Source organism: Cynocephalus volans, chromosome 8, assembly GCF_027409185.1.
Source record: "Cynocephalus volans isolate mCynVol1 chromosome 8, mCynVol1.pri, whole genome shotgun sequence".
NCBI lineage: Eukaryota > Metazoa > Chordata > Mammalia > Dermoptera > Cynocephalidae > Cynocephalus > Cynocephalus volans.
In genome coordinates this window covers 82561003-82575373 of record NC_084467.1, presented here as the reverse complement: position 1 = coordinate 82575373, position 14371 = coordinate 82561003, and the positions used below count along the sequence as shown (strand labels likewise).

The following is a 14371-nucleotide window of genomic DNA, read 5'->3' as shown; positions in this document are numbered from 1 at the left end:
TGTAGCCTCCTTGTAGTTTTCTCCTAAGCCATGCTTTGCTCTTTGCTCCCTCTTGCCTCCCTGCTCTAACCCTGCCTCGATCCTCAGTCCATTGTCTCCGGATCTTGCAGGTTTACTCAGGCACCTTCAGCCCAGCGGTGGACAGGCTGTGTGTCGGAGTCCGCCCTGGAGAGGTGGGTACCCTGCAGACCACACGTGGCAGGGCTTCAGAAAATCTGCTCTTATGCATGACTCTTCTCCCCTCTAATGCAGAGCTATCCAGTAGGAATATAATGCAAGCCATGTGCATAATTTAAAATTTTCTAGTAGTAACATGAAAAGAGTAAAAAGAAAACAGTTGAAATTAATTTTAATAACATTTTTATTTTACTCAGTGTATTCAAAATATTATCATTTCAACATGTAATTAATAGGGGCCAGCCCATGGCTCACTTGGGAGAGTGTGGTGCTGATAACACCAAGGCCATGGGTTCGGATCCCTATATAGGGATGGCCGGTTAGCTCACTTGGGAGAGTGTGGTGCTGACAGCACCAAGTCAAGGGTTAAGATCCCCTTACTGGTCATCTTTAAAAAAACAAACAAACATGTAATTAATATAAAACATTATTAATGAGATAATTTACTTTTTTTTTTTCATTCTACGTCTTCAAAATTCAGCATGTGTTTTACATGTAGGGCCCTTGTCAGTTGGGATGAGGCACATTTTAAGTGCTCAGTAGCCACATGTGGCTAGTGGCCTCTGTAATGGCAGACAAGGTCTGAGATGCCTCCCCCTGCCTGCACACTTGCTCTGGGGCCTGACATTCCAGACCCTCTTGGTCTCTAGGGTGAAGCCAGTTGTGTGTTTTCTCCTAGTGCTTTGGCCTCCTGGGAGTGAATGGTGCTGGCAAAACAACCACATTCAAGATGCTCACTGGGGACACCACAGTGACCTCAGGCGATGCCACTGTAGCAGGCAAGAGGTGAGTGCACTGCTCTTCCTGTCTCAGGGTGTCTCACAGTCCCTGTTTCAGCATAGGGAGAGTGATCATTAGACCCTATATTGGGGTGGCTCTGAGGTCCTGAAAGATCTGTGCAGAGGAGAGACCCCTAGAGGGTGTGGTCCAAAAACTCCAAGACATAGACCCACTGGAAAATTGAATTGAATTGTGATTGCTAGGAGATTCCTCTGTTAGCACAGACCGTTGAAAAGTTCTGGGAAGCACTAAGTCTGTGATGCTTAATGTCTTGGGGGTTGTGGACTCCTTTGAGCATTTGACTAACACTTGCACCTTCTTCCAGTAAAAACACACCATTGCCTCCCATTACCTCCCTTCACACATTTTTACAGAAATTTTTCAGGTATTTCCTGAGCCCTGAAGCACATTTATGATTTTCCAGGAGCTTCTGGACCTCAGGTTAAGAACCCCTGTGATGAAGCATCCTTTCTCTGGGTTGAGTTTCTAGACATGGGCTCATTCAAGGACAATTGGGAGGCCTTAATCTGCATTGGCTATTTGTGTGCTCATACGTGCCTTTGCCAGACCAGGGAGCACAAAGGGAAAACTGGCATGTGCCCTTGGATTCTGGAGGGTGACTGCTGCTTTCTATAATAAGGTGTGTTTAAATAGGTCCTCTATGAGACAAGATAGAGAGGATGCACTCACTTATTTGCCTCTTTCCTGGCTGCTACTTGAACAGCAAAGCTTACGCACAGTAGATGTGCCCAGAGTAACCCTCTACTCTGGTTTGTAGGTAGAGTTAGGCACTGCCCAGCATCTACCTGACTGAGGCCTCCTTCCCTCACCTGAAACCCATCCTGATCACGGCCCAATACCTAATGGGCAGGGGAAGTCCTGACAATGCCTCACTGGCTCACACAGGATGGGTTTGATTCCCTGGCCTTCCATGGCCATCCCTATTGGGTCTACAGCAAAGGGACTGGCAGGGCTGGAGCAGGTAATGGCTGAGTCTATCTTGTCTGTAGACACAGCCTTGTCTGCAACCAAGCAGTCTTCACAATGGTAACAAAGGGACTCATAGCAGGGAGAGGGATGGGGGGAGGGTGTAATAGGAATTTGCCGAGAGACATCAAGTTATGGTCCTTTTGAGGCAATCTGTTGTTCAGAAGGCAAAACTGAGCTGGAAACTAGAAAGAAACTACAGATTTAAAACACAGGATTGGGGTTCTCTGGTGGGGTTGCAAAATATCCTCCTTGCTTCCCCTGGGTGGTTTTAATTGGCCCAGCCCATACCTTTGGTGGCTTTTGTCACAGTGGTGAACTGCAGTGCCTCTCTCTGTCCCATCCTCTTGCATCTATCCCTTATTCATAGACCCTAAGCTATGAGGGGAGGAGCACGAGATTAGACCAAAGTCTATATACAGTTCATTTTTTTGTCAAGGCAATATATTTCCTAGTGGAGGAAAATATATGTCAAAGGGAGTTGATAGAACCCAATTCACTTTATCTCTGCTCCTTGCCAGCCTCTTGCTCTGGGTAGTTAACTGATTAGTTCCTCTTACACTGACTGTATCTCATCCAGTAAATACACATGGAGAAGTTTACTTCCACTGAGAGGCTTCCATCTTTTCTAGCTACTTCCCAAGTGTCTCAAAAGTATTAAAAATCACCAATTGTTTTCTTAAACCTGACCTTCCCTTTGTTTTTAACTCACAATCCAAAACCAAAGCTGACTTTTGTGTATCAGGTATTCAATTTATCCTAGACATGGAAACCTGGAAGAATCTGACTGGATTCAAAGCTCAGAACTCCTGAAGTTCATCAGTTTCTAAGCCCTTGCTTTGATTGCCAGATGTTGGGCTCATTTCTGAAGTAAATTGGGAGAAGAGATGAGGCAGCTTCTTTATCCTGCTGGCGGAAGCTTCTCCAGCCCCAGCTCTCTGAGGCTCTACAAAGGAAACTCACTAATTGCTTTTTCTTCTTTCAGTATTTTAACCAATATTTCTGACGTCCATCAAAACATGGGCTACTGTCCTCAGTTTGATGCAATCGATGACCTGCTCACAGGGCGAGAACATCTTTACCTTTACGCCCGGCTCCGAGGTGTACCAGCAGAGGAAATTGACAGGGTAAAAAATGGTTTCTGTGGCCACTAGGAGTTTGGTAAAACATAAGCCTGTTTCATGAGAGTGTATTCATTTAAAGATGGGAAACTAGAGCACGCTATCCATTCATTCGTTCCAACAAATGCTTACTGAGTATCTACTGTATGCCAAGTACTATCCTAGAAGCCAGAGATATAGCAGTGAGTGAACAAAACAGACAGAAAATTTCTCCCTCCATATGCAATGAAACAATATATGCATTTACCTTTCGACCCAGCAATCATACTTTTGGGAATTTACTCTGAAGACACACCTCCCACAGTAAAAAATGTGTATGCACAAGGCTATTCATTGCATTTGTAATTGCAAAGTACTGGAAATTATCTAAATGTTCAGTCATTTAGATAACTTATGGTTGAATAACTTATGGCCCATATACAAAATATAATCTTATGTGGTTGTAAAAAAAGAACAAGGAAGAACTCCATGAACTGATATAGAGTTATTTCCAATAGATACTGTTGCATGAAAAAAGCAAAGTGCAAAAGAGAGCATGTAAAATGCTCTACAGTAAGTAGGAAAAATAAAAAGCAAAACTTAATGTCCGCTTACATTTACAAGTAGAACATAGGAAGGATAAACCAGAAACCAAGGAGTGTGATGATCAACAGGAGGGAATGGGGTGAAAGGGAAATGGGAGGGATTAACATTTCTCTAAGGACATCTTTTCATACAGTTTTGAGTTCTTGAAGCATGTTAATGTTCCACATAATGAACAAAATCAATAAGAATGGGAAGGAGATAAAAATGAAAACAAAAAGAAAGCCTAAAACTGAAAGCAAACTGAAACAAATTAAGCCAATTTTACTTCAAATAAATATCATAATCATACAAAAAGGGAGGAAAAGAACTAATACAAACAACAACGAGCACACTGTTTGACTACCCATCCTCAGTCTTCGGCAGCGTGGAGTTGGGGGAGAGAACTGCAAAGAATTTCTGAGCTCTTTTTAGTCTACTTTTTTTTTATATTGGTATGGGCAAAGCAATTCTGAAACCATTTAGATGTGTTATAGGATTAAGTAAACAAATAAATGTGTTGGCATTATTGAGAGGCAGAGTCCTCACTGTGGAAGAAGGGCATGCAATATGGAAAAGTGGGAAAGCAAGAAAATACTGTGGGGGTGTATGGGAATTGAAGATTTCACTGTAAATTCCTAAAATATGTATATACACGTGTTTATACATGTAGATGGGCTCATGTTAGTATACATATGTGTGTGTATGTGCATGTCTGTGTATGTCTGTCCTCTGAAAGGGCCAAGAAGCAAAAGTACCCAGTAGCAATGAGCACACTTACTGTTGAGATTTTGGTCTTAATACCATTCCCCCCTAAAAGGATCCATGACTTCAAATAAATGACGAATTCCAGAGCTGGAACAGCATAGGTATAAAATGAGCCTAGAACATCTTATTATGCCAGAAAGTAAGGAAGTACTTTTTAAAAAATGATAGGAGCATGTCACAAGCACATAGGAGCCATCTTGAAGGGGCTCCCAATGGCCAAAGATGGGACAATTTGAGCATCAAAATAATAAACTACTATAAGTTATAAAACATTGGGGGGAAAGTAGGAATTCATAAGTTTGTGCTGTTAAAGAGATAAACAGGTGAGAAGGGGAGGTTCTTGCTTACGGTCAAGTGCTGAGAGCCAACTGATTAGTGTGGAAAACTATTGGAGCTGGAAAATCATTTTGCAGCAACCATAGTGAAGATTGGATTGCACAAGAATTACCTAGATGCTAGATGCTAAATCCAGAAAAATTTTTGATGAGAAGCAAGATTATTTGTATGCTTTAAAAGTATCTCCACATAGATTGCTTATTGGTTGCAAGGGGGAAACATAATAATTTTACAATAGAGAAATTAGACAACACCTTAACTGGGTGATCGAAATTAACATCACCTCTATGGGGCAGGTGGATATCTCATGGTCCCAGATGTGATACTCTGAGAAGGACATAACTTCACTTATGTGGTATCCTGATTGGAAATGTATAACCTGAACCTTATCATGAGAAAACATCAGACAACTCCAAAGGAGGAACATTCCATTAAAAAAAAAAAAGCAGACTGTATTTTTTAGAAGTATCAAAATCGTAAAAGACAAAAAAAGGGCTGTGGTAATTTTCTGATCCAGGAGACTAAATAGACATAATAACTGAATAATAGACACTAGCCTGTATCTTGTGCTGAAGAGAAAAAAGGGTATAAAGGACATTATTGGGCCAAATGACAAAACCAAACTATGAATGATAGATTAAAGTATCGTCACAGTGTTAAATTTACTGACTTTGTTAACTGTACTGTGGTTATGTATGAGAATATCCCTATTTTTAGAAAATATGCACTGAAGTTTTTAGGAGTGAGGGGCTATGACATATAACTTATCCTCAAATGCATCAGGAAATATTGTGTGTGTGTGTGTGTGTGTGTGTGTGTGTGTGTGTGTGTGTGTGTGTGTGAGAGAGAGAGAGATAGAGAGAGAGAGAGAGTGAGAGAGAGCTAGAGAAAGAGAGAAAAGGGTTTATGAATGTTCTTTGTACTACTTTTTATTCTTACACATTTCTGTAAGTTTGAAACTATATCCAAATAAAAAGTTAAAAATGAAGCTTACTTTCTAGTGAGAGAGACAGACAATAAATAGTTACATAAGTAAAATGTACATTAGAGAGTGAAATATTCACAGGGGAAAAATAAATTCAGGGAAGAATTGTTGGGGTAGGGTTTGCACTTTAGGTGGGGTGGCCCAGGGAAAGCCTCACAGAAGAAGTGACTACTGAGGGAAGACCTAAAGGAGGTGAGAGACTGAGCCGTGTGCGTATCCAGGGGAAGAACAGTCCAAGCAGAGGGTGCAACTAGTGCAGAAGGCAGAAGCTTGGTGGGCTTGTCTCCCATGACTTCCCTAGTTTTCCTCCTGTTCCCCCTAAACACGCACACACACACACACACACACACACACACACACACTCACACACATTATTCTCTATCGTAGACTCCTGTTGAGTTCCTTCAAAGCACTGTTAACAATCTGTCATGATTCTGTTTGATTGTCTGTCCACCGCCCCGAGCCCCCAGCCTGTGAGTGTGGTGGCAATGGCTGTGTTCACTGCTGTTCTTCAGTGCCTAGTACAGTGCTGGGCTCATGGTAGGTGCTCCATAAGTATGTCTTAGATGCACAAGACTTCTGGTGCCACCCTTCTCAAGGAGACACTTCCCCTTCCACCCCTAGCCATAGCGACACTGGGTAAGAAATGCTGTCTCACTCTTTGTAAGGCTGAAGGCCATTTCCCAGGAGGCTGCACCCTGGGATCCAAGGCCCTGAAGCCTGTGCTGAGGACATGAGCTGGCAGGTGGCCCGTTTCAGCCCAGCTGGGTCTGTCATCCTGGAGGTGTGAGACCGGGTACACAAGGCTTTGAATTAGTGGAGGTTTGGGGTGTTTGCTTGTTTGTCTCACCCAGATAGGATTTCTTTCTCTTCCCCAGGTTACCAACTGGAGTATTCAGAACCTGGGCCTGTCTCTCTACGCAGACTGCCTGGCTGGCACGTACAGCGGGGGCAATAAGCGCAAACTCTCCACAGCCATGGCGCTTATCGGCCACCCGCCACTGGTGCTGCTGGTGAGGGCACCGTGGGCCCGAGCACAAACTGAGGGCTGCATCTCCTGGGTTGGGGAAACATGTTCTGGGTCAGCAGAGTTAGAACATGCAGCAGTTTGTTTTTGTCTGGACTGTTCCCTTTATTGCTCATCTTGAGCAAATCAGACTTCTGTTTGGTTTAGAGCTCTATGAGGAAAACAAGTCAGTGCACAGTCTCACTGTGAGGTCCTGGGAAGTCTCTTGTGGGGCCACAGGCTCACACTTGGGAAGTTCAGCCCACTCTGCGGAATGTGGGTGTCTGGTCAGAAATGACTACTGCCCCAGGAGGTCTGTCTGGGACCCAAAGTGGACAGGAACATTGACCTGGATCAAAGGATCACCTGACTCTCACCTGAGCCAGGCAAGGCCCTAGGCCCCAGGGCCACATAATCTGAGGATTGTAAGTGCATGCATCACAGGACATGGAGGGAACCAGAAAAGTCATCTGGAATAGCTCTCTTCCTCCTTACAAACATATTTGTAGTTTTTTTAAAGGATAATTCTACCATTGCCCCAGTCAACCTTAGTCCACTCAAAGCGTGAAATGAGCCTGGAAGTGCGTATGGTGTTCTGCACTCTCTCATTCACCCCCTGCCCTCTGTGCCCTGCACCTGGGTACCCCAAGTCTCACCCAACTGGGGAGTATCTGTCTCCTCAGAGATCAGAGCTGCTCAGAGAGAACCAACCCAGGGAGGACACAGTGACCAGGAGAACCCAGCTCCAAGCCCATGCACTCTGTCCTCTCTCCCACCCCACAGGATGAGCCCACCACGGGGATGGACCCCCAGGCACGCCGCATGCTGTGGAACATCATTGTGGGAATCATCAGAGAAGGGAGAGCCGTGGTCCTCACATCCCACAGGCAAGAGATTCCCAGGGGCTGGGGGATGGGGGGTGGGATCCTCCCCGCCTCACCTCCTCTCTCCTGCACCACAGCATGGAAGAATGTGAGGCACTGTGTACCCGGCTGGCCATCATGGTGAAGGGCACCTTCCAGTGTCTGGGCACCATTCAGCACCTCAAGTCCAAGTAAGCAGACAGTGGGGATTTGCCCTTGGTTACTTTTCATGGGGTTCAACCAAGCCCTGTGTTCTTTATTGACAATTGGGAGGGTCCTGCCACCCCCTCATCCCAGGGACCCTGTTCTCCAGCAGTGGATGGAGAAAGCCGTTGTGCTGAGAAGCTCCTCTGTACTGGGCTAATTGCCTCTGGTGAAGGCTCATGAGGGTCTCTGGATGGAGGTTTTGGATTGGGATGGATGCAGAGCCTGGCTGGGATGAAGGAGGACCAGTGTCACTGCCTCCACATCCCACCACTCATCCGAGGGATCCAGGACCCATGGCCTATTTAGTGAGTCCACAACCAACGTAGGAATGATTAGGAGACCAAACAGCTTGAGAACCAGTTTTCCTCTCCTGTATGCTTTTGAGTTTGAAAAATGACTGTGTTCTATGACAAACCAACAATGCCAGTAATCTTAAGTAGGATTATTCTGTACCCATAATTGTAAACTGTTCTAAATAATTCCTTATTATCAATAGTTTGTGTGCCAAAGCTAACAATCAGAATAAGATTATCATAATGTCTCCATGCTTCCTTGCATTCTTATATACTTTATAAGCTAGGAAAGAGTGATTTATAGTTATAGCTTATTTATTTGCAAACAGTATTGAGAGCCCAGAATATAAAGGTCACTGAGTCAGTTGGTGAAAGGAACAGTACATGCCCACCTTATCTATGCCTAGGTGCTTGATGTACCCATGGGAGCGTGTTGCACAGAAAACACTATTCTCCATGTGCATCAGGGCAGATAAAGGATTGAGAAAGTTCTAGTGGATTAGCTGCATTTAGCAAATGGGTATTTGATCCATGGTTTCTTGAGCAACTACAGCTTGGACACTGCATAGATATCTACAGGGACATCGGCATGTGAGGTCACCAGACCTGTGTCAGCAATGTCTGTGTCCAGCTGCTGGAGAAATAGATATTCCCCTACTCCTTTCCTTGATAGCAGAGTGTTCCCCATGTGGAGGGATGGTCAAGTTTCTGTAGCTGAGAAGTGAAAAGGCATCTTATTGTAGAAGAGAACAGCGCTAGATCACAGAGGAAGCTTTGCAGTAGGTTATAACTGACACAGTATACCTGATGTAACCATGTACGGATGCCCACTGGTCATGCGCACACTCTGGTGGGCCATCCCTCATCCATGTGAGGGTGACCAGCACTCCTGGTGAGGGCAGGAGGGAAGCACCAATAGCTCTGGCCATAGCAGCTCCATTTGCTTCTGGAATCTTCCTCAGGGAAGCGCTGCCTTCCCAAGCCTTCACTTAAACCTGGCCAGTGTCGTGAAGGGCCATTCAGTCTTTGCCACCACTCGTCTTTATGGGTGGTCCACATGGGGAGCTCCACATGGGGCTAACACCACCTTCGACTTCAGCAAGTACATCCATCCCACTTTAATGCACAGACATTCTGACCTTTAAAAACTGGTATCAAACAATTTCTCCAAGGACTATTGTGGTTTTTTCCTCCTAGTTTTAAACATGCACACAAGGTCAGTGGTATGAGCCTTTAATCCCCAGTATTTCTGATGCGTCTGCTCCTTATTTTGGGATTGCCTTAGACCCGACCACTAACAGAGGCCTGTACCACACTGTGTGCGACCCTAGGTTTGGAGATGGCTACGTTGTCACAATGAAAATCAGGTCCCCGAAGGACGACCTGCTTCCTGACCTGAATCCCGTGGAGCAGTTCTTCCAGGGGAACTTCCCGGGCAGTGTGCAGAGGGAGCGGCACTACAACATGCTGCAGTTCCAGGTCTCCTCCTCCTCCCTGGCCAGGATCTTCCAGCTGCTCATCTCCCACAAGGACAGCCTGCTCATCGAGGAGTACTCGGTCACGCAGACCACTCTGGACCAGGCAAGTCGGCCTAGGGGCATCGAGAGCAGCGTGGGCCAGGCGAGGACTGGGCGGAACGGACACAAAAGGGAGGCGTGACATTCCCAATTTTTAACACACTCTTGTCCCTCTGTCCATCAGGGTAAAACCTGGGGTATCAGAAATCGTTTTCTAATAACATTTTCATCATCACCAAACTTCACTGATTTTTTTTTTTTTTACATCATCCTTTACCACTTCGCTATGACATGTTATTTTATTCTTGCTTGTGGTGGTGGCTTTTTTTTCTTTTCAAATCAGCTTTACCAATGTATACTTTGGTATATATATAACACACATATATAAATATTATATATATATATAACACACCCATTTTAAATGTACAGTTCAGTGAGTTTTGATAAACATGTGCTCCATGTGTGGGTTTTTAAAAAATGCAGTCACTTTTTTATTGTGGTAAGATATGTATAACATGAAATTGGCCTGTTCAACCAATTTTAAGCGTACAGTTCAGTGGCATTTAGCACATTCACATTTCTGTGCAACCCTCACCACCATCCATCGCCAGAACTGTTTTCATCTTGCACAGCTGAAACTGTGTGGCCATTAGACACTAAGCCCCCATTCTCTCCTCCTCCCCAGCCCTGGCAACCACTGTTCCACTTTCTGTCTCTATGAATCCAACTACACTGGGTACCTCATATAAGTGGAATCACTGGCTTATTTCACTTAGTGTAATGTCTTCAAGGTTCATGCATGTTGTAGCATGTGTGGGAATTTCCTTGCTTTTTAAGGATGAATAATATTCCCTTATATGTACGTGCCACATTTTGCTTATCCATCCATTCATTTATCAATCGACATTTGGGTTGTATCTAGGTTTTTTTAATTTTGTTTTTCTGTTTTTTAATAAACATCCTTAAAGACGGTTCACTAAAGCAATGGAAACAGGTGTCTCTATGGACTCTTAAGGAGCTGGCCCACCCATATGTCCTTGTCAGCTTTAAGCAGGTAAAAGGCTTGAGCATGAGTCGTGGCCACACTGGACACCAAATGAAGAACAGAAGAGAGATCAATTACTTTTTTTGTTTGTTTCTTCTTGCAAGAATGAGATGAACACTGCTAGCCAAGAATCCGCCTTGCCTTGGTTACCCCAGCATCTAGTGCCCTTAGTCCTTTGAGTCCACCAACAGGGACCTCCCTTGACTTAGCTTGGGAGTCTAAGAAGCAAGCCCTGTTGGAGCACTGGTGGCCAGGCTTCTGAGGATGGGCCAGGCCCCCTGGGTAGGACACAGCCACACCAGCAGGGCTGTATGTTAAATGTGAAAAATAGAGAGCAAAGTGGGTAGGTGGGTGCTGGGTGCCGTTTTTCTGGTAGCATCTACCTGTTCTTGTTCTTCTCTTGCCTCCAGGTATTTGTGAATTTTGCTAAACAGCAGACTGAAACTCATGACCTCCCTCTGCACCCTCGAGCTGCCGGAGCCAGCCGTCAAGCCAAGGTACCCCCACTCTTTCATAGCCCACTGCTTGAGGCAGATCCTCAGCTCAGGGGTCCAGCTGGTCCTGAAGTGCCCCAAGGCTCAGATATGCCTCCTGCAGAGAGCCACACCTACACCACATCCTCACATCTCCGCCACGTCCTTGCTGCATCCCTGCCACTCCCCACCAGTTCTGCACTGAAGGACTTTTCAATCAGTAGCTCTGTGGCTCCTGTTGTAACCAAGAAACCATTTGGATGGTACGAGAGCATTTTTGAAAAGAACTTTCTTGGTTTTGCTTACAACAAGGAAAAAAAAAAAAGCTAACACCTTGGAGTTTGGAAATAGAAAGCAGAGAAGGTAGGAGAGAATATTAGAAGGTTTTGGCTGTTGGGTACCTGACATCTATGTCTGGTCATACGTTTGAGTTTCAAAGGAAGGGAATTAACTGGTATGCCATGTCCCTGGTGGACACATTTGGTTAGATTAAGGATTATTGTCTGTTGTAGGAAGGGAGCTCTTTGTTCCTTATAAAAATATCAAGATAATGGAAGAAGAGCAGTAGAAGGTGTGCGTCCTGGCCTGTGATAGCTCTTGGGACTGGTGCTCCTGGGTTCCTGCCCTGGCACAGTGCCCATGTGATCCCAGCTCCCCAGAAAGACAGGGCTAGAGAAAGCACTGGAGGAGGCAGCTGCATCCAGGTGCCTTGGTTTAAGCCTAGGATTTTTAAAGGAATGAATTAATTCAGACACTCTCTCCTGACTTACCTGGAAAGTAAATCAAATCAAATCAAAGCATTTTTCCCATGAGCAAAAATATGCAAAACCTTATTTCCCATAAAGTTCTCATTCCTCCTGATCAATTTCTTGATTGCAAGAAAAACCAAATATAGCTAATGATTGAAATGCTTTCTAAGGCAGTACCTGTGACAAATTTTTCCTCTTCCTCTTGACCAGTACAGACCTAATGGCTACTTAGCAAGGTTAATTTTGTCACCCCACCCCCCAACCCCCAGAGGGCCCAGAAATGCCTAAGCAAAGGCACCTGTCCAGGGAAGGTTAGTTTTGCTGAGATTTTTCAGACACTGTTTATTACTTATAGATCTTGTAGCTGCTGTTGACACTAGTTGAAAGTTATTCTTTGAAAAGCATGTGCAGTTATGAATGCCTTTTTAACTCAGAATACATCACTGAGCAGCAATATTGTTTCCTCGAACTACCAATGGTATCCCCACCCCCACTGGGCACATTCCCTCTTGAAGGGCTAATACCAGATCACCTCAGGCCAGGCCAGGGGCGCTGATGTTCTATGAGCTGCAGCAGTTAATTCCAAACTTTTCCCCTTATTGGAGGTGATCATTTTTCTATTGCGTTTCTACTATGACACGTTTTTGCTTACAAATGTTAGAAAATCTACTGCAACACATTTATTAAATTGGTATATCTTTATAGTAATTTTTTTATTAAAAACCTAACTCTGACCTTATGACGTACTATTTTTACATAGGTTTGCAAAAATCCTTCTGTATAGCGTTACATATAAATAAGTCTGTCGTGAAACAAATAGTAATTACATTCTTGTTTATATTAAACCACTTTGAAAATGATTTTTCTTAAAGTATCCTACAAACAAGAAAAAGGTAATTTCTCTCAAGGAGCTCTAGATAACATTCACAACTTGCTCCTTAGCAAATGTGAGAGCTAAGCTTCAGGAAGTTCAGCAGACTGATGGTTTCACAGCTCCAGGTTGTGAGCAGGAACCACACAGACGTTCTGTTATCTAGAGATCAGTGCATCTGCTTATCAAGAGCATTCTTAAATTTTTTGAAGGACTCAGTCCTGGAAAATGTCTTTTGGGATTAGATCATATGTAATCTCACAACCAAATTTATGAAAACAGGAGAGGGTCAAGGTTTTGGTAGATAAGTGGTTTGTATATGACCAGTCAATTTAGAAACATCCTAAATGAGTTAATAACTGCATGACCATCACATGTACTTTCCAAAATCAGGATTAACTCAGATCAGTTTCTGATCCTTACTCTTATGCATTGTTACAGTTTCCCCATGTAACTTTTATCCTTATCAATTAGTTTCAGCAGTACCCACAGCCTTGATTGGGATCCTTGCACCACCTCAAAGCATGTTCTCAGCCCTAAATACTGCATTAGTCATCTTAAGGGGATGTGTGATCTCAAACCAGATAATTGGATAAACTACAGCAAAACCAAGTTTTGTCTAGACTGGGCAAGTCCTTATTCAACCCTCTCCTTGCCCACACTCCCCACCCCACAGCTGGGTATTAGTTTCAGAATTCAATCTGTACTTTATTACTGGAGACAGTGTCTCTCCAGTTAGAAAGGTCACCTTGGTGCCCACTTCTCAAGAAGCCCGACTTAGTGCCTGAGCTTTGATCTGGGGCCTGCTATCCTGAACTCCAGCTCAACTCTCTCCCCATCCTCTCATCCCCCCAGTCATACTTCTATGCTTCCTAGGAGCCATCTGTGTAGGAAGTGGTCAAAGGGAATTCTGCACCTCAGGGCTGACCTAAATTATGACTTCTCGGCTTTTAAGATGGTAAGGGCATGGTAACTTTCTGGGGCTAAAAAACAATCCAAGATGTAAGCATGGGTGCACACAGGGGTGTGAGTCTTTGTAACAAATGTCTAGATCTTAGACTCAGGGGGATCTGAGAGATTGTTCTGATCATTTCACAGAGAAGGAAGCGAATGTGGCCCACCACCTGTGATCTGATAGAATCACAGTGCCCTCAGCTGAGCTTCCTTCAGAGACTGATTGACAACTCTTTATCTTTTAAAATCTAAAACCAAGATGACAAGAGTCCATCTGATCTCCTTCCACAGGCCTGATCTCCTTCCACACTGCTCATTCCCCACAGCCAGAAAGGAGCTCTGGGCAGCAGGAGGTGCAGGAGCCTTTGCCCATGGGGACATCTGAATGAACCAGCCAGCATACATGATCCCCCTGCAGCAGAAAACAAACACATGAGGAGCATGCAGCAAACTCAAAAGGAGGCTCTTTCAGAAGGAAACGAAAACTGACTTGCTCCCCTGGAACACCTGATGGTGAAACCGACCAGCCAAACCAATACAAAACCCTCCTCATCCAGACCACAGAAACAGAAATCCCAGTCCATCCCACTAGTAGGTTTGGCTTTGGTATCACTCTCATTTCAAGTGGATCTGCTTTCTCTCTCTCTCTCTTTCTCTCTCTGTTTATGCACCTGTGTG

The 14371-nt window shown here is 44.4% G+C and overlaps 1 protein-coding gene across 2 annotated transcripts in view; it reads left to right on the top strand.

Moving 5' to 3' along the window:
• The window catches only part of ABCA4 (ATP binding cassette subfamily A member 4), a 120806-nt gene extending 106724 nt beyond the window's left edge, over positions 1 to 14082 (top strand). The window contains exons 42-50 of one of the 2 annotated variants that reach the window (XM_063104333.1): positions 111 to 173; positions 857 to 963; positions 2930 to 3071; positions 6594 to 6728; positions 7505 to 7608; positions 7683 to 7775; positions 9416 to 9665; positions 11057 to 11143; positions 14020 to 14082. In XM_063104333.1, the coding sequence (XP_062960403.1) occupies positions 111 to 173; positions 857 to 963; positions 2930 to 3071; positions 6594 to 6728; positions 7505 to 7608; positions 7683 to 7775; positions 9416 to 9665; positions 11057 to 11143; positions 14020 to 14082 (1044 nt within the window). Of the gene's footprint in view, positions 1 to 110; positions 174 to 856; positions 964 to 2929; positions 3072 to 6593; positions 6729 to 7504; positions 7609 to 7682; positions 7776 to 9415; positions 9666 to 11056; positions 11144 to 13630; positions 13667 to 14019 lie in introns of those variants that run through there. The other variant, XM_063104332.1, reaches the window with a different exon arrangement.
• The last annotated feature ends 289 nt before the right edge of the window (positions 14083 to 14371 follow it).